Consider the following 21,639-nt stretch of genomic DNA (forward strand, 5'->3'; position numbering starts at 1 on the left):
AGGGGAGGGGGCGGAGCGGGTAAAACAAGACGGACGTGCACGCGCTTTTAAGCTCAATGCGCATGCGCATTGAGCTTAAAAGTCACGGGCACTGCAAGGAATCGCCACGATTCCTTGCAGTGGATAAAGAGTGGATAAGCCCCCATAGTCTCCCTTGCTCGATGCGCATGCGCATCGACAGGCGAGACCTAAAAAGGAGTCCGCCAGGGATGCATACTAGCACCTTTTTTTTATTTCACTTCTATATTAACAATGTAGCATCCCACCTGATTGATAATAGTCAGGATTATCCCCAAATCTAAGGTAGGTCAGCGCCAATCCTGCTGTACGCGGATGACGCGGTCATCATGGCGCGCACGCAACTGGGTCTCCAAAGATCACTCAACTCCTTTGCTGAATATATGAATACTCGGGGCTTAAAAATTAACGCAACCAAGACCTTTAGTATGACTTGCTCCAAAAAAAGCAAGGCACATTGTAATATCTATTTGGCTGATGCTAAGATTGAAGAAACTAAGGGCCCGATGTAGGTAAACGCGATTTTCCGATTTCAAAATACCGAGGCGGGCCGAATCGGTATTCTGAAATCGGAAAACGAGATGTAGGAAAAAAATACCGATTGAATACCGATTCGGTCGGCATCGGTAATGAGATTCGGTACGTTCCGATTCAGCTCGGTCCGATTCGGAAATTACCGAATCGGCCAACAACGAATCGGTAATCACCGAATCGGCTACCACCGAATCGGATATTTCCGATTCGGCGAATACCGATTCGGTAAAAGCCGAATCGGCAATCATAGACCCATGACGAAAAAGCCCATAGGAATGCATTGCATGAACCGATTCGGCTTTTACCGAATCGGATAATACCGAATCGGTAAAAGCCGATTCGGCAATAGGCGATTCAGCCAATGAGGTGGCTCCCCCTCCCCCACCCAAACAGGGAGTGGCAACCCTGGCAGGTGCAGCCAATTAAGAAGTTTCTGGAAAGCCTGCCTGAGCCCAACACACACAGTTAGCAGCAGTGGGAGAAGGAGGTTGCAAACTGAGCAGGAGAAAATGGCAGATCAGGCAGGAAGCCAGAAGTCCTCCCAAAAGGGGAAGCCCAAGTTCACCACCACCGAACTTCAGGTGCTGGTTGAGGAGGTGGTGAGGGTGCACCGCCAGCTCTTTGGCAAGCTGTCCCTCAACGTGCCAGACAGCACCAAGAGGAGATTGTGGGCCGACATCGCCCAGAAGGTCAATGCTGCTGGTGTCACCCCCAGGTCCATTGAGGAACTGAAGAAAAGGTTTTACGACCTCCGCAGCCTCACGAAGAGGAAGCTGGCTGACCTTCAAAGGCAGGCTGGACACACCGGAGGAGGCAAGAACCCGGCGCCACCCCTCACCGAGCTGGAGGAAATTGTCTCCAGCACCATCGAGAGGGAGAGCATCGTAGGGATCGGGACCCTGGACAGCACTGCGATAGCCACAGCTACAGGTAAGAAGCATGCGCATCATGACACACCCTACCAGACACCTCCCCATTAGACACAATGCATAGGCAAACACCAGCACTGTACTGTCACCAACATACAAGAGACAAGCATCATGGTACATGTAGTCAGCAGAAGTTAGCCAAATATGTCAGTGCAGAATCACAAGACAGGAAACAGTGTGACACGGTGTAAGGAGATGCAAGGACATGTGGAATGCCATAATTGTACTGACTGTAATACATCGGCACTCAGTTTACAAATGCTTCTTTGTACCTAGGGGCACCATCAGGCGGCACCACTGTGACAGCAGAGGGAGCATCAACATCAAACACTGCAGTCGCAGGGCCGAGCACCAGCCAGGCTGGCCAGGAGGAGGAGGATGAGGATGAGGAAGGAGACACCCCAGGGCTTGGAATGGAGGGAGTCCTGGTGATTGATTTCCAGGCAGTGCACTCCCCAGTACTGTCCAGCACACCCCCCTTGCAATTTTCACCAGACAACTCCCCTACAAGGCAGACCATTCCGCCGACACCAGCTCCTGCCACAACCGTGGCCTTGCCACCCGTCCAACCTGTCCTGGGAGCAGGGGCTCCGGGACCGGCCAGCACCACACCACCACCAGTGGCACCCCAGCCCACTCAGCAGGCCGGAGGCAGCAGTGCCAGACGCCGTGCCACCACCACCACCACTGCTGCACCAGCACGGGAGGGCAGTGTGTTCCTGGGCCTGGAGGGCCAGATGGTTAAAATCCAGCGCCAACAGGCCAGATCCACCATGGCCTGCCAACGCCAGCTCCTGCAGCACAACATGCAGATGGGGGAGTTGGTGAAGGGTTTCCAGGCTGTTGTGGACAGCAACAAGGAGGTGGCAGCAGGGTTGGGCAGGCTGACCACTGCCATCACCCACTCATCTGCCAGGCAGGAGGAGCATGAGGTTGCGCGCAGGAGGGATGCCCGGGTGCTCAACCGGGCCATGGCCCGCCTTGCAGCGGCGACCGCACAGCTGTGCCATCGCAGCTCAAATCAAGAATCTGTGCTCAGTCAGCATACGGCTGAACTCACCAGGGGGATGGCCAGGATCACCACGGCCATGGAGGCCATGTTAATATCAAACGCCGCCTCCAATCCTGCCCTGGACCTGGGTGATGCTGGAGACAGCAGCAGCCGCAGCAGCCCGGCCAGCGCTGCATCAGAGCCAAGGAGGAGCACCAGGCGATCCGCTGATGCTGCTGGGCATTCGGAGGGGGCCGAGGGACACCCCAGTGGGTCTGGAAAGCGGGCCAAAAAATAGCCTGGCAAGGGGGGATGAGCAAACCAGAACCCTGGACTTTATTTGAGTTTACAATCTCCATTTTTTGATGCACATCAGTGCTGTAACTGTGGTGCATCACTATTAAAACTTTTTTTTTCCAAGCAACATTTAGCTGTCTTTGCATCTGTACTCAGTCAGAAATAGTTCTCAGTGATCTCCTCACGTCTGTATCTGCCATCACTTGGCGTACACACCCCAGCTGGCTGTGTCAGTGGCACAGCTTCGTCGTCGTCATAGTCCTCGTAGTCAGACAACTCCACCTCAGTGCCCTTCTTGACCGCAAGGTTGTGTAACATTGCACATACAGCTATGATCTTGCAGCAGGTGATGGGGGTATACTGCCTTGCACCTCCACTCTTGTGCAGGCATCTGAATCTACTTTTCCAGATGCCAAAGGTCCGTTCAACAACATTCCTGGTGCGTATGTGGGCCCGGTTATACCTCCTTTGGCTGGGTGTGGAGGGGTTGAGGTAGGGGGTGAGTATGAATGAGCGGAGGGCATATGCACTGTCGCCTGGAAGAGAAAGGGGTCACATTAGACACATGCATACATGTATTACACCTACCTACTATGTGTTATGGGGGTCTGATGATGTGGCTCACCTAGGAGGTATCCTTCTCCAAAATCGCCAGCCATCAGCCGTGCATATATGCCGCTCTGTTGGAATATATAGGAGTCATGGGTACTTCCTGGAAATTTTGCTACCAGGTCTGTGATGGTGCACTTGGCATTGCAGATCACCTGCACGTTGATGGTGTGTGTAGATTTCCGATTGCGGTATATGTATTCGGTGTCCGCTGGTGGGCAAATCGGAATATGCGTGCCATCTATGCAACCGATGATTTGGGGAAATTGTGCCATCTGGTAGAAGTCAGCTTTGGTTTGTAGCAGTTCTGCGTGGGTTGCAGGGAATGAGATGTATTGGTCCATCCTGTCTATCATGGCGTCAAGGAATATGTGGAAGAACCTTGACAGGCAGCTCTGGCTCACCCCTCCTGCTGCTGCTACTCCACTTTGATAGCTGCCAGACGCTACCAGGTGTAGGCTGCATAGCACCTGGACGTGCGCAGGGATGGCGTGTGCCCTTGGGGTGTGGTGGTCCAAGTATGGCTTAAGGTCCCTGATGAGCTCAAGTATGGTGTCAGAGTCCAGCCTGTATCTCTGTAGGATCTCTGCCTCAGTGAGCATGAACAGGGTTATCCTCTGTCTGTAGACCTGTTCATTTCTTAGCCATTCCCTCTGTCCTTCCTGCTGTAGCCGTAGCCGCCTCGCAATGACATAGAAAGCTGCCATCCTGCAAGTTGCAATGCATTTTGGGACTGTTTATATGGGTTGGAGTTGGTTACCACCTGATTGCAATCCATGGTAAATACCGAGTGAATTCTACCGATTTTGAGCCGATTTCGGTGTTTCTGTGCCTCCCTACATCTCCCCAACTGTCGGAATCGGGGAATTTCCCGATCGGAGATTCATACGAATCGGCATGTTTTCCGATTCGGCTCATGTCCGAATCGGTATTTTTTCCGATTCGGTACATGGACCGAATCGGTGAATTTCCGATTCGGTGTCACCAACGAATCGGTACAAGGACCGATTCGGTGATTTTCCGATTCGGTGTCACTAACGAATCGGTACAAGGACCGAATCGGTCTTTGTAACCGAATCGGTGATTTTCTGATTCGTTACATATCCGATTTTCGGTATGTACGTATCGGATTCTTTCCCATTCGGTACTCATTCCGAATCGGTTTTCTATCCGATTCGTTCTGTTTTTGGTTCCCTACATCTCGATGGCTGTTTACCGATCGGTAAGGGCCAAAAATCGTTATTTTCGGCCAATACCGATCGGTAAAGCCCTACCTACATCGGGCCCTAAAACTTTCACTTACCTGGGCATAAACTTTGCAAATAATGGTTCCTGTGTGGCAGCAGCAAATGCTAGGACATTGGCCTTCTCTCGTGCAATAGGCGCGATACGCAATTTTGCTATTAAGTTAGGGGGAAGACCAGTAAAAATCCTGATTGAAATTTATACGGCAAAGTGCGTGTCCACTGCAATTTATGGAGCAGGCATATGGGGCATTACTGACACCGTCATGATTCAGGCTTGTGAAAATGCCTTTCTTCGTTATCTCCTGGCTGTTCCTAAATCAACCTCCACATATGTTTCACACAGAGAGGTGGGCCTAGCTTACGTGTCAGACCTCATTAAGACGAGCCCAATCCTGTTGTGCCACAGGGTGTGGGTTTCTCAAGAGACAGGGTTAAATAGGGATATTATCCAGGATTACATGAACCTTCAGGGGAGCATGCGAATAGTGGTTCAGGTATGTGAGACATTTCCTAATAGCCATCAGCCATCAGGAATATTTTGATAACCCGTCTAGCATGATAGGCATTCCTAGGAAGAAACTGAAGGAAATCTGTCTTACTTACCTGGAAGAGACTAGGTGGCAGCTGGAGAGTAAGAAAGTGTTGGTCATGCAAAATCATCTGATGTTAGATGGCCAAGGTCTCCAGAGATACTTAATAATCACCCAGAGTAGCTATTCCCCTATGCTCCTAACAAGACATTGCTAGCTTTCTTGAAATATACATTTGTCTCCAAGATTGAAGTAATGGAGGTAATTTGGGTTCATTCTCCAAGAAAGCTACGCCATTTTGAGAGTAGAAAGGTCTATACCGGTAGTAGCCACATGGGACGGGGGAGGTACCCTGCGTTAAGAAGCTAGCCTGGTCATCTCTGTTCTTCTCACCGAAGAAAGTGCTGCTTGCTGGGCTTCACCCCCGCTGTATGACCACCGTGATGAGGGTTTGTGTGGGACGGGATCATTCACAATGGGAACATTCTATGGATTTATCGGGCTCAGGTTGTGAACTCCTGATCAAGGTTTAACTCCTTTTGATGAGAAATGGGATTCGTAAGCCAGATGTGAATATGATTCTGTTCCTTGCTGGTATCAAGTTCTCTGTTCCTTGGAGGACGGATGTGCAAAAGTGGCTGATATAAAAGAATGCTAAAATGGGTAGTGATTCTCAGGGCAGGTAATAGCAGAAGTTGTAGGGGGTGATTGGGGAGGTGTATCTATACTTACACAGCGTGAACCTTGCTACCAAGCACCTGGAAGCGGGCCATACTGGCCTGTTGACCATTTTTATGCTGTACCCTTCTATTAATCTGTGGTCCACTGAAGCTAATGTGAAGCAAAACATAAGATGCCTGTGTGAATCGGTGACCGTTTAGGTCTGGCCAAATGTTGCCACAAGATGGTAGAATACAAGGGCAGTCCGTATCCATTCTTCTTGTAATCTTCAGTTTCTTTTTTCCCAGGGAATAAAGGTTAACAGTGGGGGAAGATGGTTAATAATGCATATGTGAGACTGGAGGGCGTAGGTATTCCATGCTGGATGGTCTTGCTGAGTGTGCCTCTGGGCTTCCTCCGGATGGTTCGATCACTGGGTCATGGGACTTCCGGTAGACGATCGTTTGTGTAATACTGCAGCAATCTGATGGGTGATTGTGGGCAAGAGAGGGTTTATGACCAAACGTGCTGCGGCTTGTTACTGAGTGAAATGCATTTTATGTTCAAGAAGTTGTTGCATCAGCTCTGGTATTAACATCTAAAGATTTTGGCTAGTGGTCACACCCTGTTAGGCAGTTTTACTAGACATCAGTAAATGGGATCTGAAAATTGACGTGACCCATAGACCACCACAGAACACGTCTGTACGTGACCGAGCCCCATCATGGTTGGCGGCTGGTGAGCGCTTTTAATCATTGTCTTTGTTGGTTCTTTTACAGTTAAGAAATAGAATGAGCGTAAATAAATAAACAAAACATGTAGTGTAAGGTGATCTTAGAATACCATTAGTAGGAGACAAACTACCAGGTCGCGTATTTGATCTTTCTGTTTCCTTGCCATATGTAAACCCATATTCTGCACGTACAGTCTACTGTAGTAATCATGGAATAGGTCGTTCTTCTGTGTCATGTCTTTGGTTACTTGTGTGTTGTTGAATCACCTTACAATAGTTTTGGCTTTGTGGTAATTGTTTCAAGACATGGCCTTTGTCATTGACACGGTTGCGGCGTCAAAGGGAAGCAGGCGGTAATAATTGGACTGTGGTACATCGAAGAAAGACTGAGTTCTAGAAAGCTTGTAGTAAGTTAATGGGGTAATCTAGTGATGTCTAATGGAGTTGCCACAGACTAGCAGTTTGCAATCCTCTGAGTAACTGAGCAGCACATTATTTTTTTCCCAGCAGCCTGAATCCTCCAGCACAGAGACTCAAACAGGTTCGCCATGGAGAAAGTGCATTGCCAGGACCACGGTGAGTAATGAGTGGGGGCGGGTGGGCTTGGTGCTGCAGGTAAGTGACCCGCATGTCCTTACAGGACGATCCTACTTATTTTAACCTAATATCTCTTACCATCACAACCTCTTCATGTCTATTGACCAGTGAAACCTGGCCTACTGTGTGTCACATGCCAGTGATGGATCCAGTCAATGTATCTAAACTCTGTCCTGAGTCCACGACTAGAGGGAAAACGAACTGCCTTTCGAGGACCAAACCACTTCGGAGGGAGGTCGCAGTCCGTGTTATGTTATAATGCTTTTGTAGCGCGCACTGTTACTCGAGTGTCCTGGCGCGGAGGAGGGGTACAAAAGGGGGTGGTAATGGACGGAGCATCTGAACCAATCAAAAACTCACACCCAGTCAAAAGATCTGGGTTTAATCCATCACCGTTCTTTAGCCCACTCTGCCACCCCAGTTCATACATGGCTATATGCAAATCAGTCTGACCCTGTGCCTCATGGGAACAGTCCAGCCCGAACTGCCAAGCCATGCCTTCCCTGGACCGGAAACAAGCTTCCGAGGACCGGTTTCTGGCATACCAGCCGTCTTCAGCCCGGCTTGCTTGAATCCAGTGGCAAAGTGAGCAAGGGACTCACGTCTGAGCATACCCTGCCACACTTATGGCAGCCAAAAGCGGTACAAAAGGGGGTGGTAATGGACGGAGCATCTGAACCAATCAAACACTCTCACCCAGTCAAAAGATCTGGGTTTAGTCCATCACCGTTCTCTAGCACACTCTGCCACCCCCAGTTCAGAGGAGGAGAGCACAGGTGAGGGCAGGGATCGGATCGAATTAGTAGATCATGCGGAACAGGTGTGTTTTCAGCTGCTTCTTGAAAGGCAGAGGTTCCGAGATGAATTGAAGGTCAGCTGGGAGCGAGTTCCAGGCTTCAGCAGCCTTGACAGAAATACACTTGCCCCCCAGCCGCACTCTTTCGAAAGCGGGAAACAACCATCCGGTGTTGTGCTGCTGAGCGCAGAGGTCGCTTGCGCACATATAGAGTGAACCGCTTCTTAAGATAGGTGGGACCCAAACCATGCCACTTTCTCCATCAATTTTCTTGCAAAAGTGAGCCTTGCTATCAACCCATAATATTATGGGGCAGATGTGGGTTTCAAGAGCAGATGCCGCTGTGATTTGTCATTATTTTCACCCTAGCAAATCGTCAATTTCTAAATCCGATGGCATGATTCCAGACAGAAAATCAATCTTCTCATTTATTGTGCTCGCGGCCGGCGCTAACACGGTACAACCGGTGCCACCGCACCAGGTGCTGATTTTAGGGGGAGACGTGTTTGCAAGTTAACTTTGGTTTTTAAAGCACCTGCTACCGCATCCCTAGCCTCCAGCAATTTCCAAATGTCAAGATAACTCCGTTGATTAATGTTCTTCCTGGAGAGAGATTGGAGTGTTGTCTAGTTTAGCTTTTGACTGATCATAAAATTGCACAGAGGTTGAATATGCCTGCTGCAAAAAACGTGCACAATGCAGATCACAAAGTGCATACAATGTAAATAGATGTGCGTTACTGCTTTTCTTAGAGGCTTCCTTTTGTTACTTGCAGTTTATAAGTTAAAATCCTGATCTAGACCAGTGAATTGACTGTCACCAAAGAACTGCATGTACGATGCAAAGTACAGATTAGAGCCTAGATTAATGTAGCAAAAAGGATTAATTTGGGTAGAAATCGATTCTTATTAATAAAGAGACCTCTAATTATGGTGCTCCATTTTTAATTCTAAGTTTGTGGTTCTCCAGACCAAACACTCTTAAACTATAATGCCTGGTGTCCCCCAAGGTTCCGCATTGTCCCCGCTCCTCTTCAACATCTACCTACAGCCTCTGGTGGCAGCCCCAGCCCACATGGATTGCTGTGTCTTCAATTATGCGGATGACACTCCTCTCATCTTCCGGATTGATAATTTCACCTATGCCCAGCAGGTGGCACAAAAAATCCTCGGATTCACAGTGAATTGGATGACTGCAAACGCACTAAAAATCAACCTTGATAAAACAGAAGTCCTTGTTATCCCCATAAAAGCCATCCCGTGGAGTGATCGCTTTTGGCCCCAGGAGCTGGGTGCCACCAGCATACGCCGTGGAAAGCCTAGGCATTAAAATTGACTCTGAGGTCTCCATGGCTAACCAAGTCACTGCAGTGGTCGGTACTTGCATAGGGCTTCTGAGACAGCTACGCAAACTTGTCCGCCTTTTCTTGATCGTATCGCCACAATTGTCTCCAGACTAGGCTACGGAAATGCCTTGTACATAAGCCTTCTTCAAAAGATTATCAATGAACTACAGGTGGTACTTAACGACACAGCCAGGCTGATCTTTAGGCTACCAAGATGGGTCCACGCCTCCCCTCTACTGGGCAAATTGCACTGGCTCCCCATTAAGCAAAGAGCAAAGTTTAAACGCATCTGCGTTGTCCCTAAAGCAATCAATGACAAAGTTCCGGCCTACATTCAGAAACGCGTGAAGAACTACGGTCTTCTGAGGCTTGCCCCCTAGCCACCCCAAGATACAACACTGCATCGAAAGGGGCCAGAGCCTTTTCCGTATTGCTCCCACAACTCTGGAACCAGCTGCCCGATTTACCTGCGCAAGGAATCAGCTCTCCTCCCATTCAGGAAACAACTCAAAACTTTCCTGGTCAGGGAGGCTCTGGACACTGTCTAGCTCACCTCACTGTGCGGCCTTCACCCGCTCATGACCTCTGGCAACTCCATCAAAAGCGCCTAGAGACCTGCAGGTGATTAGCGCTATACAAAAATCAATTACAATTGCCAGTATAGATGACATGTCACTCCTGCACCTTGTAGTCCTCTGGGTTATGCAACATTTCCTATAGGCTGATTTCAACACACATTATTGCTTCTCTGTGAAAATTGTGTGTGCAAAGTGTTCCTACACAGGTATGAGTGGCACTATATAACTAAATGCATCTGAAAGAGTGGTTATAGAGACTTGAGGGACACTGTTAGAGGTGGTGGTGCAGGAATCCATGGTGGGAGAGGTTAAAACCTCCACCTAGGATGGGTGGGCGCCAATTGACATTGTCGCATCAGATGCCACCAGCATTAAGGGCGGCCCTGATTCTGGTCAATCAAACCCAAATTTGGGCATCAAACTGTGAAACCATTAATTCTGGAACTAAACAAATGGCATGTGTTGGAGTGTCCAACTCGAACAATGAAGAGTAATCTAAGGCAGCATTAAGTTTAGCAGCCTCAGAAATACAGCCCCAAGTGATCACTGCGTTTGCTGTGAAGGTTGATGTAGGGTCCTCAGAACTTGGGTTGCAGGGGGACTCTTCACATAGGGGTTAGCAACCAAGCCGTTGGTTCTTTACTTTGTTGTAACACCTCTGCATGTGTTTGATAATGGCGAAGTTGAAAAACTATTCATGCTAATTGCAATGAGGCCATGGTCCTCAGATCTGGACTGTTGGAAATGTAATAATGCCAATTTGTCTTGGAAAGATTCCCTCGCCTTAAAATCAAAGAGAATGCACTGGCTCTCAAAATAAAAAAACAAGATAAATATCTGGGTTTAATCCATCATCGTTCTTTAGCTCATTTTGCCACCCAAGTTCAGACCCAGCCATATGCAAATCAGTCTCGACCCTGTGCCTCATGGGAACTGTCCTGCCCGAACTGCCAAGCCAGGTCTTCCCTGGTCTGGAAACAAGCATCCTGAGACAGGTTTCGGGGTAGCACCCAGGCTAGCTTGAATCCAGTGACAACGTGAGCAAGGGACCCACGTCTGGGCACACCCTGCCAACTTAGGGAAATGAAGCAAACTCAAGGAGATGGTGGATGGAGCTCTGAAACTTTTCAGACACAGGGTCAAGACAGATTTGCATCTAGCTGGGTCTGAACTGGGGTTGCAAAGTAGGCTAAAGAAAGATGATGGATTTAACCCAGATCTGTGACTGGGGTGGGTGTCTGAAAACTTTCAGCACTCCGTCCATCATCTCCTTGTTTGCTATGTAAAGAAGATATTCAGACAGTATTTCACTTGAGTTGTTGACTACAGTTTGATCCCATTTGTGTGAAAAGTACATTTTTTTTTTTTTAATCAACAAAAAAAAAGATAATCAACAGTAATCCGTGCTTGTGCTCTCTTCATACATTTAATAAGAAACTACTGACTACTAAAATGGAGAAGATATTTTTATTTTTTTTCATAAAGCTGCATGAATGTGGGATGCTCAAATCCTATTCCGGACTCCTTTTTTATTTTCTTTTGCTATAGGATCTCTTTGCCTTTTGAAGACTGGGGTTCGTGATGGGCCGAACAAAGGCAAGAGCTTCTACGTCTGCGCTGCAAAGGGCGAGTCTCCCTGTGGATTCACACGGCCTGTCGAGTATGTCCTCATCATGAAGCCCATTGTTACTTGTTTAATGTACTTGTTTTGCGTAATATTGTCTATTGTGTTTCACATTATTTTATGCGTTCAGAGCTACAAATGGCCAACTCGATTTGTGTATTGGGGTCCCTGATCACCATGTTTGACCAGTTTCAATAGAGGTCCTTCATGTAGGCTGTTTGCCTACATTTTAATCTCTTAGTACCTCCTACAAGGTGTTCGGGATATCTGCCTTCCGCTAGTTTTTCTAAGGCGATAACATTAACCCAACTGTAGCTATTCATTAGGATTGGAGTTCAAACCTCCCAAACCCCCTCCCTCTAGCCTGAATCTGATCTGATCAAAATGTACATGTCGAAAGTCTCATTTGGCTGATGGAGTGGGAGTGTGACCATGCCATCCCTTCCCTAAGGAGAATTTTCTCACTGGCATGTTGTGCTGCTCACAGGTGGCTACTTGGTTGAGCCCAGCAAGGGAAATGAATAAACTGAATCACTCAGATCGGCAAAAGAACATTATTATTGATGTATGGATAGTTATTGTGGAAACTTTATCTGGTCCATTGTTGGCCTCTCTGAAGCTTTCACATCTAGCATGTGGGTTAGTCTCCCCGTCCGTTTTTGTTTGTCACTGACCAACACCGTATAACCTGTGATAATCGCCAGGGAATCTGCGGTAATGATGTGATTGGTTTTAGACTTCTTGGTAAGACATGCTAAGGTCCGCTTTTGTCTTTCAGCATTCCATCCTCTCATTGCCTTCAGCATGGGAGCTTTCTTGTGGAGCTTCAGGCATTGGTCAAGCAGCCGGAACGAGGAGACTACAAGTAAGTGGCAAACTGTTGGTCCTTTGTGTGGGTCTCGGGGTGTCAAAGGTACACGGTGGGTTCCCAGTCCCCTCGTGATGCACATTCGCCGCCTCCCCCACCCCATTGTGATGAACTGCACCGTGTCATGATATATGCAGGAGGTATTTTGGAATGCCCTTTGATTATACACAGTGCAGTCTATTCTCTGCCTTCAGATAAAGGTTCTTGTACTTCTCTCCTTCCCCAGCTCCCCTGCATGATGCCACATTAGGCACGAAGCCTCTTGCTGTCAGAGCAGTGGTTCTAGAACAGTGTGCCCATCTTTAGAGTTTACTTTTTATTTACCATTGTCGCTGGAGTTAATTGGCCACCAGTCTCTCTCAGGAGAGCTGCATATGTTAATTTTGATGCTTTGCTCATTTTATTTGGGGGTTCTGTGTGAATTTTAAACTCGCCAGAGGAGGCAGCGGAATGCCGTGCGTGGCTCTGGGGAAAGGTAGAGTCTGAATACTAAATATGTGGCATTAATGGATTGGTTGCAGATTTGCAGAGCAGGAATTCCAGAGACGCTGTTTAAAATATTATTTACAAGTAAACCTGAACTGTAATTCCTCAGCGTCTCTTGAGATTCCATACCCCAGCCTTAATTTCTAATCGGGCAGCAGGTTTTTTTTCTTTTAAGATTTAGGAGAGCACCACGTGGAAGTTTCCATTTCAAGTTCTGTTGTGTATGCTCTTACAGTCCTGTCCAAGTTCGTCTTCTGTGACCGTTTTTCCTCAGAGTGCGCATGCACAGTCCTGGCATGCAGTTTTTTTCTTCATTGGGCCTGGGCAGCCCTTTAAGAGTTTAAACTGCGTGTGCCCTGCAAGCCTCTGGACTGTTCTTCACATCTCCGAAGACTACATGGGCCTCTATTCATGGGTCTCTGACCTAAGTTGCACTAAGTAACTTTACACTGGACACCACTTGAGGGCTCGCCTGGATGTTTAACTTGGCTACATCTAAACTGTTAGTTGGTTTTTCACAAGGCATTGCTCGATGCGCTCTCAAGACGCTTGTCTCTTACCAGGATTTTTCCATCAAATTCCTACCTCCCCACCTTAAACATCCCTTCGATTGTGGCTGACTCGATTGGCCCATGTGCCTACTGGGCCTTTCGGAGTGTCTCCTCTTCGTTGCCACCAGAGGCTTGGTTGCTTTCTAATACTATTCTATGGGAGTTTCCGCTGCGCCACATATGAACATTGTGATCTTACAGAATTGCCAGGGCCAAGCAAAAGAAACTGATATGACAAAACAGCATGTCCATGAAGTAAAGAAAACATTCACCCAAAAGACCTATTTTCAAACGTTTACATCCATCATACTTCATGAAAGTAAGGTTAAGGACCCTTCGATTTTTATTGTGAAATTCGAAGGTTGGCCTTTGCGTTGGGGTTAAATCTGACTAACTGGGAGGGGGCGTGGCCAACTGCCGAGCATGGCGGCAGCTTGAAGAGGGAGCTCCGCAAGGCATAACGGCCTGACCACTAATCCGTCGACCCATCCGTTAAATCGACCGCTCGAAGGAGCGACATCGGCTGCGGGAACCAAGCGGCACGCATCGACCCGCTCCCGGCGACCGTCCGACGCCGAGAAGTGCTCCAAACAGAGGCGGACTCCTGTGGCCTTCCACTGCCCGGCTGCACCGGACTGGCGTACTTGGCGGACCCGGACGGAAGTGCACCCTGGGCGGCAGCGGCGCTCTGACTCCAGCCGGTACCTGCGGACACCCGGGGATAAGAAACGCTCCGACGCTCCATGCTGCCAGACTGGACCCTTCGAGGGAGCGACATCGGCTGCACTGTCCCAGACGGGATAAGCACCCTCGCAAGCGGGAAATTCCCTAACCATCGGCGGCGCTATCTGCGGGGAGAGAAGAAGACAGGAATCACCGGTTGCGAGGTGAGACAGCAGCGCGCCCACTGATCCGTGCAGCACACACTGGCTCGAGCCCACCTAGAGGGTTGGCGCTGATCATTATCCCGAGAAGAGCGGGCGCTGCCCTGGGAAGGCGTGTGCAGCACTAACTACGCTACTGGTGGGGGCTGAGACCTCCCGGGTACTGCACCCCCGGCACTGTGAGACCCTGCCGCAATTTACATGACACAACCGGTCCTGCGGACACAGACTGCGACCACGAGGCATAAACGTTAAGCGTGCTATAGCGCGCAAAGGAGTAGAGCCCACACGTGGTGGGCCGCAGGGCAAGGTCACGGGAACAGGCCATCTACCAAGTGCAACCCCTAGGCTGCAGTGAACCGAGGAACTGTGACTAACGGTGCAAGATACGGCTGGCGATAGGACTCCCATCAGACCACACGTAGCCTGGTGTCCGGGGGACGACACGACCCTCAAGCAGTCGGCTTGGACATAAATAAGGGACAGGGTCACACGACAGAGAAAACGGCGCCATGGCGGGCAAAGGCTTACGGAGCGCAGCCACACAGGCAAAACTTGATAAATTTGTATATGGTCAGCAAGGCCATTCTCAGGGAGGCGGACGCCACTCTGCTGGTACTCCTCCGGACACAGAAGGGGCGAAGAAAGTAACCCTGGAGGACATTATGCGAACGCTCACGGCTGTGCAGGCGACAGTGGGCACTATTTCTTCCGAAGTGAATTTGTTGAGGGCTGACTTCAAGAAGATGACAGAAAGGGTGTCCCAAGTGGAGGTAGTCACAAAATCGCTCATTGAGGACACTTCAGACCTGCAAGTGGCGATGGAGCGAATGGAAAAGGTCACGAAGCAACTGCAGGACAGACTGGATGATCAGGAAGGGCGCTCCCGAAGAAACAACGTCCGCATCTTAGGCCTTCCGGAGTCGGAAGGGAAAGGCGCCATGGATCTGTACGTAGAGGACCTTATCAAAAACAAGCTACAACCAAAGGGCCTGTCCAATTTCTTCTCTGTTGAGAGGGCGCACCGGGTCCCGGGAGGGGCTGCCAAACCGGGAGCAACGCCGCGACCTGTTCTGGCCAGGTTGTTCAACTTCAGAGACAGAGACGCCATCTTGCAGGCAGCAAGGGTCGCACCGCCTGTAAAAATTCAGAACTCGACTTTGGCCTTCTTTCCGGACTACACGGCAGAGGTGGCTAGGCGCCGGAAAACATTCAATGAAGTGAAAAAAACGCTGCGTGATAGGGGCCTACCCTACTCGATGCTTTTCCCCGCCAAATTGCGGATTGTGGCCGAGGGCAAGACATGGTTTTTTGACACACCGGAGGTGGCACGAGAATGGCTGGATGGATGGAGGCAGGTGGGCCAGCCCCAGCGTCCGCAAAGGGACCGCCAGAACCAGCGTAACGGGAGGACGACGGAGCACCAAAACAGTAGCCCTACAACTGAGGAGGGAGCCGCGGGGCTGGACTCGGATCTAGAAAGAGACCCTCTCGACTCAGGACAACCTGCTAGGAGCTGAATGTATGTGGTACATATGGACCGGCGCATCTGCTGCCATTGGGGCCTTGTAGCTGATGGAGCTGAGTAGGGCGGGCATTGGCCGATGCCTGTGGGGGACTCACCGACCCCACGAGCAAGTAAGATAGATAGGGATGGGACTAAGCACTCTGCCGAGTTGGGGATGCGGGCGGGTTATCGTCCGTGGAGCAGGGGAGCAGGGAGGGGGTGGGAGGGGAAAGTTGTATTGTTATGGTTAGCATTATTGGTCATCACTACTTCCGTAGGGAAAGCGGTCACACTGTGGGACATCCACATAGGGCGCATGGACACACAGCACTCCTCACAGATAGCGCCACATGGCTGCACACTGGAGTCACAGGTTCTAAATACAGATGGCAAGACGAGAACAAGCTGCACCCACTGAGGGCGCTCCCGCGCTAACAACGGTGCCCCCACTGAAACTACTTACGTGGAACGTCAGGGGATTAGGAGATAAAATAAAAAGGGGTTTGGTACTGCACACCATCAAACGCCACGGGCCTGAATTGGTTTTGCTTCAGGAAACACACCTGACCGGGAATGCATGCAAGGCTTTAAATAGACGCGGATACTCCATGGCAGTACATGCTCAATTCACTGCGGGTTCCAGGGGCACTGGGATACTCCTTAAGAAAAACTCATCCTTTCTAGTTCACAGCCACAAGACGGACGACCAGGGACGTTTTGCGGCGATCTCGGGCCAGTGGGAGGGAAGAACCCTTAATGTGGTGTCCGTATACATCCCCCCGGCGCTACACGCTACTGCACTCCCGGCGCTAGGGCAGTTTCTCCTAGAACTTCCGGAGGGAAACATAATCATTGGGGGGGATTTTAATGCCATAACAGACCCCTTGCTAGACACCTTTCCCACACGGGACCGCCCGAGAGGAGCCTCTGCTCTTCCCAGCTTCCTGAACGCGTTGGGTCTCGCGGATGCATGGCGCCAACTGAATCCCACAGCCCATCAATACACGCACTACTCCTCCTCACACAACAGCCTCTCACGTATTGACTTCTTCTTCCTTCTGGGGGTAGGCTTGGGCTCCATAGATAAGCTGGAAATTTTACCCAGGGGCATTTCAGATCACTCCCCGATATCACTACATCTTACTACCAAAGAATCAAAGCGTGCCAGAATATACCCGATATATCCCAACTACCTACAGATCCCGGGGGTCAGGAAGAAACTCAAGCTAGCCACGACACATTACTTTACCGAAAATGCAGGGACAGTCTCCTCACCCTCGGTACTTTGGGAGGCATACAAAGCGGTCTTACGTGGCGCTGCCATAGCGGCAATCGCAGGGCATAAAAAGGACTCCAGAGCAGAGCTTACGAATTTAGAACTGGCGCTAGGCGCAGCGAACACTGCCCACATGTCGGACCCAACCCCGGACACAGCTCATACATTGCACCTCCGACAACAGCAATACCAAGCTCATCTGACAACGATCACTAAGGGTCATTTAGCAAACACCGCATACCGAATATATGATGTGGGGGACAAGGCCGGGAAGATGCTGGCATGGCTGGACAAACGAGGCGGTAGTAATAGAGGGATACAGAGACTGTATGATAGTGAGGGCCAACTGCAGACACACCCGGAACAAATAGTACGCACCCTAGCACGCCACTTTCAAGGGATTTACACCCCGGAGCGCTCCGTCACGGAGCAGGAAGCGATGGCCTCGATTAGCCACATTGATATCCCAGTGCTGCCCAGCGAAACGCAGCATGACCTAGACGCAGACCTGACTGAGGGCGAGATCCAATTGGCAATACAGGCGCTGCAATCGGGCAAAGCGCTGGGACCCAACGGCATACCTGTAGAGTGGTATAAAGCGACGGCCTCAGTACTGGCAAAACCCCTGTTAGATATGTACACTGAAAGCGTAGAGAAGGCAATGCTCCCACTCGACCAGCGCACGGCCACGATCGTTGCCATTCCCAAACCAGCCAGGCCACCAACTGAATGTAACTCATACCGGCCCATCTCCTTACTTAACATTGAAGCGAAGATACTAGCAAAACTCCTAGCCAGTCGCCTGACTCAACACCTACACACTCTGATACACCCAGACCAGTCGGGTTTCATGCCACACCGTAGCACGGCATTGAACCTACGAAGACTACATGGGGTGATGGCGCGGGCGCATCTTCTCACGGACCAGGCGGTAATAATATCCCTAGACGCTAGGATGGCGTTTGATCTGGTTGAGTGGGAATATTTATTCGCTGTACTGACTCGAATGGGATTTGGCCCCAAATATCTTGCATGGGTACGGTTATTGTACACGTCACCAGTCGCGCAGGTGGTAGCGAACGGTCACATTTCACCGCCTTTCCCGCTGGGGCGGGGAACTAGACAGGGGTGCCCGCTATCACCCCTTCTCTTTGCACTAGTGCTAGAACCTTTGGCAATCTTGCTCAGAGCAACGCCACTGTTCCGGGGCATCTCCTGGGAGGCAGGGTGGGAGGATAGAGTCTCCCTGTATGCAGACGATATGCTAATTTACATGGTCAATCCCACCGAAGGAGTCCCTGCCTTATTGACATTGTGCGATGAGCATGGCAAGGCGTCGGGCTACACCCTGAATTGGGCCAAATCCATAATGTACGTGCTTAAGGGCCCAGCCCCATTGTTGCACGACGACTGCCCCCTAAAAATAACATCCACCTCTTTTAAGTATCTGGGAATTGTCGTTACTACTGATGCTAAGGGATATCATACCGAGAACTTACTGCCGCCTCTGGTTCGCCTACGTGCGGACGTTAAATTCTGGGCTACACTACCGCTGACCCTCCTTGGGCGGGCGGCGCTGTATAAAATGATGGCTCTCCCGAGGTTTTTATATGTACTTGAGAATTCCCCCTATATCGTGGACCCACGCTACTTTAAGCAAATCGCTGCACTGGTATCAAGCTTGTTGTGGAGTAATGGCCCAGCGCGGATAGCGCATAATAAACTGGTGAAGAGCTGGTATGAGGGGGGGATAGCGTTACCCAATCTTCAATTATATTATTGGGCGTCACAGCTTAAAGTAATTAACCACTGGATCCACACCCCACGGAGCGATCCCGCATATAAGGCGGACTGGTCTCAGCTGGGTATAGACGGCATGCTCGCGGTACTATACAACTACTCACAAGTTAAAAACCTACTAGGCCCGACATTACACACGGCAAAACTATGGCACACGGCACAATCGCGTCTGGGTTGGAAGGGGAAAATTACCAGATTAACACCGTAGTGGGATACTAAGGCGCTGGGAAACCTGAGGTCCTGTAAGGGATTCACACAGTGGGACAGCGTAGGGATCTCAGTGGTAGGAGACCTGTGGGAAGGGGGCACAGTGCTTGCATTTTCCCAACTCCAACAACAGTACGGACTAAGCCCCACCGAGACATTCAGGTATGTGCAGATACGACACGCCCTCCTACAGGCAATCCCGCCTGACACCACACTCCCAGACTCATCACCACTAGAGGACAGGCTACTAACAGAGTTTATGGAGCAAAAGGCTACCTCTCTCACGTATAAAAAACTAGTTAACAACTTACCGGACCCCACACAGAAGCTTAAAGAGAAATGGGTTGGGGAACTGGGCGAGATGGACGAGACGGAGTGGAACGAGGCGCTTGCATCACCACGGGAGGTAGGCATATCGGCCAGGTTCCGCTTAGTACAACTCAAGATTCTACACCGCACTTATTACACCAGACCACTCCTACATAAAATACAAAGGGCACCACACCCATACTGCCTCAGGGGCTGCGGGGAGGAGGGTACTCTGCTCCACACTTTATGGGATTGCCCACGAATCCAGGATGTGTGGAGGCAAATTATGCGTACTGTCTCCCAGGCCATGGAAGTGTCAGTCATGCCAGAACCACGTATGTGCCTGTTAAACGTTTGGGAGCCTAATGACCTGGACCGGTATGGGCAGTTGTGGGTTACGCTGGCTGTAACAGTGGCCAAACGTGATATAGCGCAAAAATGGGGTGCCCCGGAACTGCCTACAGTAGCAGGGTGGATAAGGAACATGGACCTTTTAATGATAAAAGAAAGGGCAGTATACGTGATGAGAGCTTGCCCCCGTAAGTGGAATAAGGTGTGGTTGCCGTGGAACAAATATAGGGGAGAACCATGTACACCATTGCCGGAGGGCCAGGATTCAGAATCTGAGGAGGATGACGACTAGATGGCGTGAGTCCACATACTGAGCACTGGGGTGCCTCGAGAGGGTGTGGGGTGGCGAGGCTACCCTAGAACTAGTACTACTGGTGTGGATTGACCGACTGCTGACTGTATACGGCATTACCCGTTGCCAAGTGATGACCTTAGTTGGGTTAACTGTTTTTGTTAAGCTTTAAAATTGAACTGTTAGGAGCGGGTACACATACCACGAGTGAGAAAAGCAAGGATTACCGTGAGGAACTGCTCTGCAGGTATAACTTGAAACCTGTATTTCACGGACTGTTACGAACGCTCCATGCACACATCAAGGTGGTAGACAAAATTGTTTGATCACGACATGTTAATAATTTCTCACATTTCTCATGATTGTAAACGCCAATGGTCCACGATCGAATTTCTGTATGCTTATAAGTTTGTGTTTTGTGCCATCTTGACAATAAAGATTTCTTAAAAAAAAAATCTGACTAACTGGAATATACAATTTTCCCAGCTTTCTGGATGGACTTGCTGCTGTATTCTTATGCTTGGAAATAACCTCTTTGGTTTTTACAGGCTCTCTCAGGGTCATAAAATGACTTTGCTTTCAAACTTATTTAGGTTTAAAGTATTTTATTGAAGCAGGGTAAGGAAGGAAACAACAAAGTACATGAAAAAGAAAAACCACAGGCGCCCTCATAATCAGTGCGTACGGTACATTAGATATATCAGAGCGATTCTCTCGCCACAGTGGGCACCATCATGCTTGGAAACACAGCTCGCGCACCTGTGGAGGAAGACAAAAAAAAGGGGGGGGAGGGGAGGGAAGGGAAAAAGGAAAAAGAAAAAGGGGTGGGGAAAACAATCCTGCCCCATATCCCACCCAGCCAACTACCCCCCAACTCCCACATCCCGCCCCCACCCCCTGTACTGTGCCGTCAACCACTCGCTCTCCCATCGTAGCAACCTATCGTGTGCCCCCGCTACCAGATGCCGTCCTAGACCAATCAAACAGGCGGGTCTGGCGGTGGTGTCAGCCTCAACAGTCTGAGATACCTAGGGCAGGTGATTTCTCTGAATTCAGAGCACAACAGGTTATGGAAAGGCGCCCACAGCTCCTCAAAAGCATCTACGTCCCCTGCCACCACTAAGGACAGTTTCTCCATGCCAAGGACATGCCACAACCTGTGCAGCCAACCGACAACAGTGGGGAGCGTGGTGGAGCGCCAGTGAATGAGTATGTTCTGTACTGCTGACCCCAAAGCTATCGCGATCTGCCTACCCCTTTTAGATCTGAGAGGGTACATCAAGCCATTCGGCAATCCCAGTAGGATGTAGGCAGGGAATCAGGGCAGCTCTATCCCAAAACATTTATCAACCTCATTGAGGACCTCCTCCCAGTAAGAAGCCAAAAGGGGGCAGTCCCACAAGATATGAGTAAGCGTGCCATTCTGACCACAGTTACGCCAGCACGTTCCCGGGATCGATCTATCCATCTCATGTAGTTTCTCAGGAGTGCGGTAGCAATAGGTGGAAAGTTTGGTAAAGGTCTCCGTGAGCCCTGTGTGATAGGCAGAGTGGTGCGCCCGGTAGGAGATGTGGCCCCATTCAGTATGACTCAGCACTCGACCAAGCTCCCGCTCCGTAC

The 21,639-nt window shown here is 49.9% G+C and overlaps 1 protein-coding gene across 1 annotated transcript in view; it reads left to right on the forward strand.

The window, feature by feature from the left end:
• TTF2 (transcription termination factor 2) overlaps positions 1-21,639 on the forward strand; it is a 146,683-nt gene that overhangs the window by 11,875 nt on the left and 113,169 nt on the right. The window contains exons 2-4 of the mRNA XM_086935653.1: positions 7,056-7,124; positions 11,413-11,524; positions 12,267-12,353. Of these exons, the coding sequence (XP_086791779.1) occupies positions 7,097-7,124; positions 11,413-11,524; positions 12,267-12,353 (227 nt within the window). The 5' untranslated portion in view covers positions 7,056-7,096. The remainder of the gene's footprint in view (positions 1-7,055; positions 7,125-11,412; positions 11,525-12,266; positions 12,354-21,639) is intronic.

This window comes from Lissotriton vulgaris, chromosome 8 (assembly GCF_964263255.1).
Source record: "Lissotriton vulgaris chromosome 8, aLisVul1.2, whole genome shotgun sequence".
NCBI classification, from domain to species: Eukaryota; Metazoa; Chordata; class Amphibia; order Caudata; family Salamandridae; genus Lissotriton; species Lissotriton vulgaris.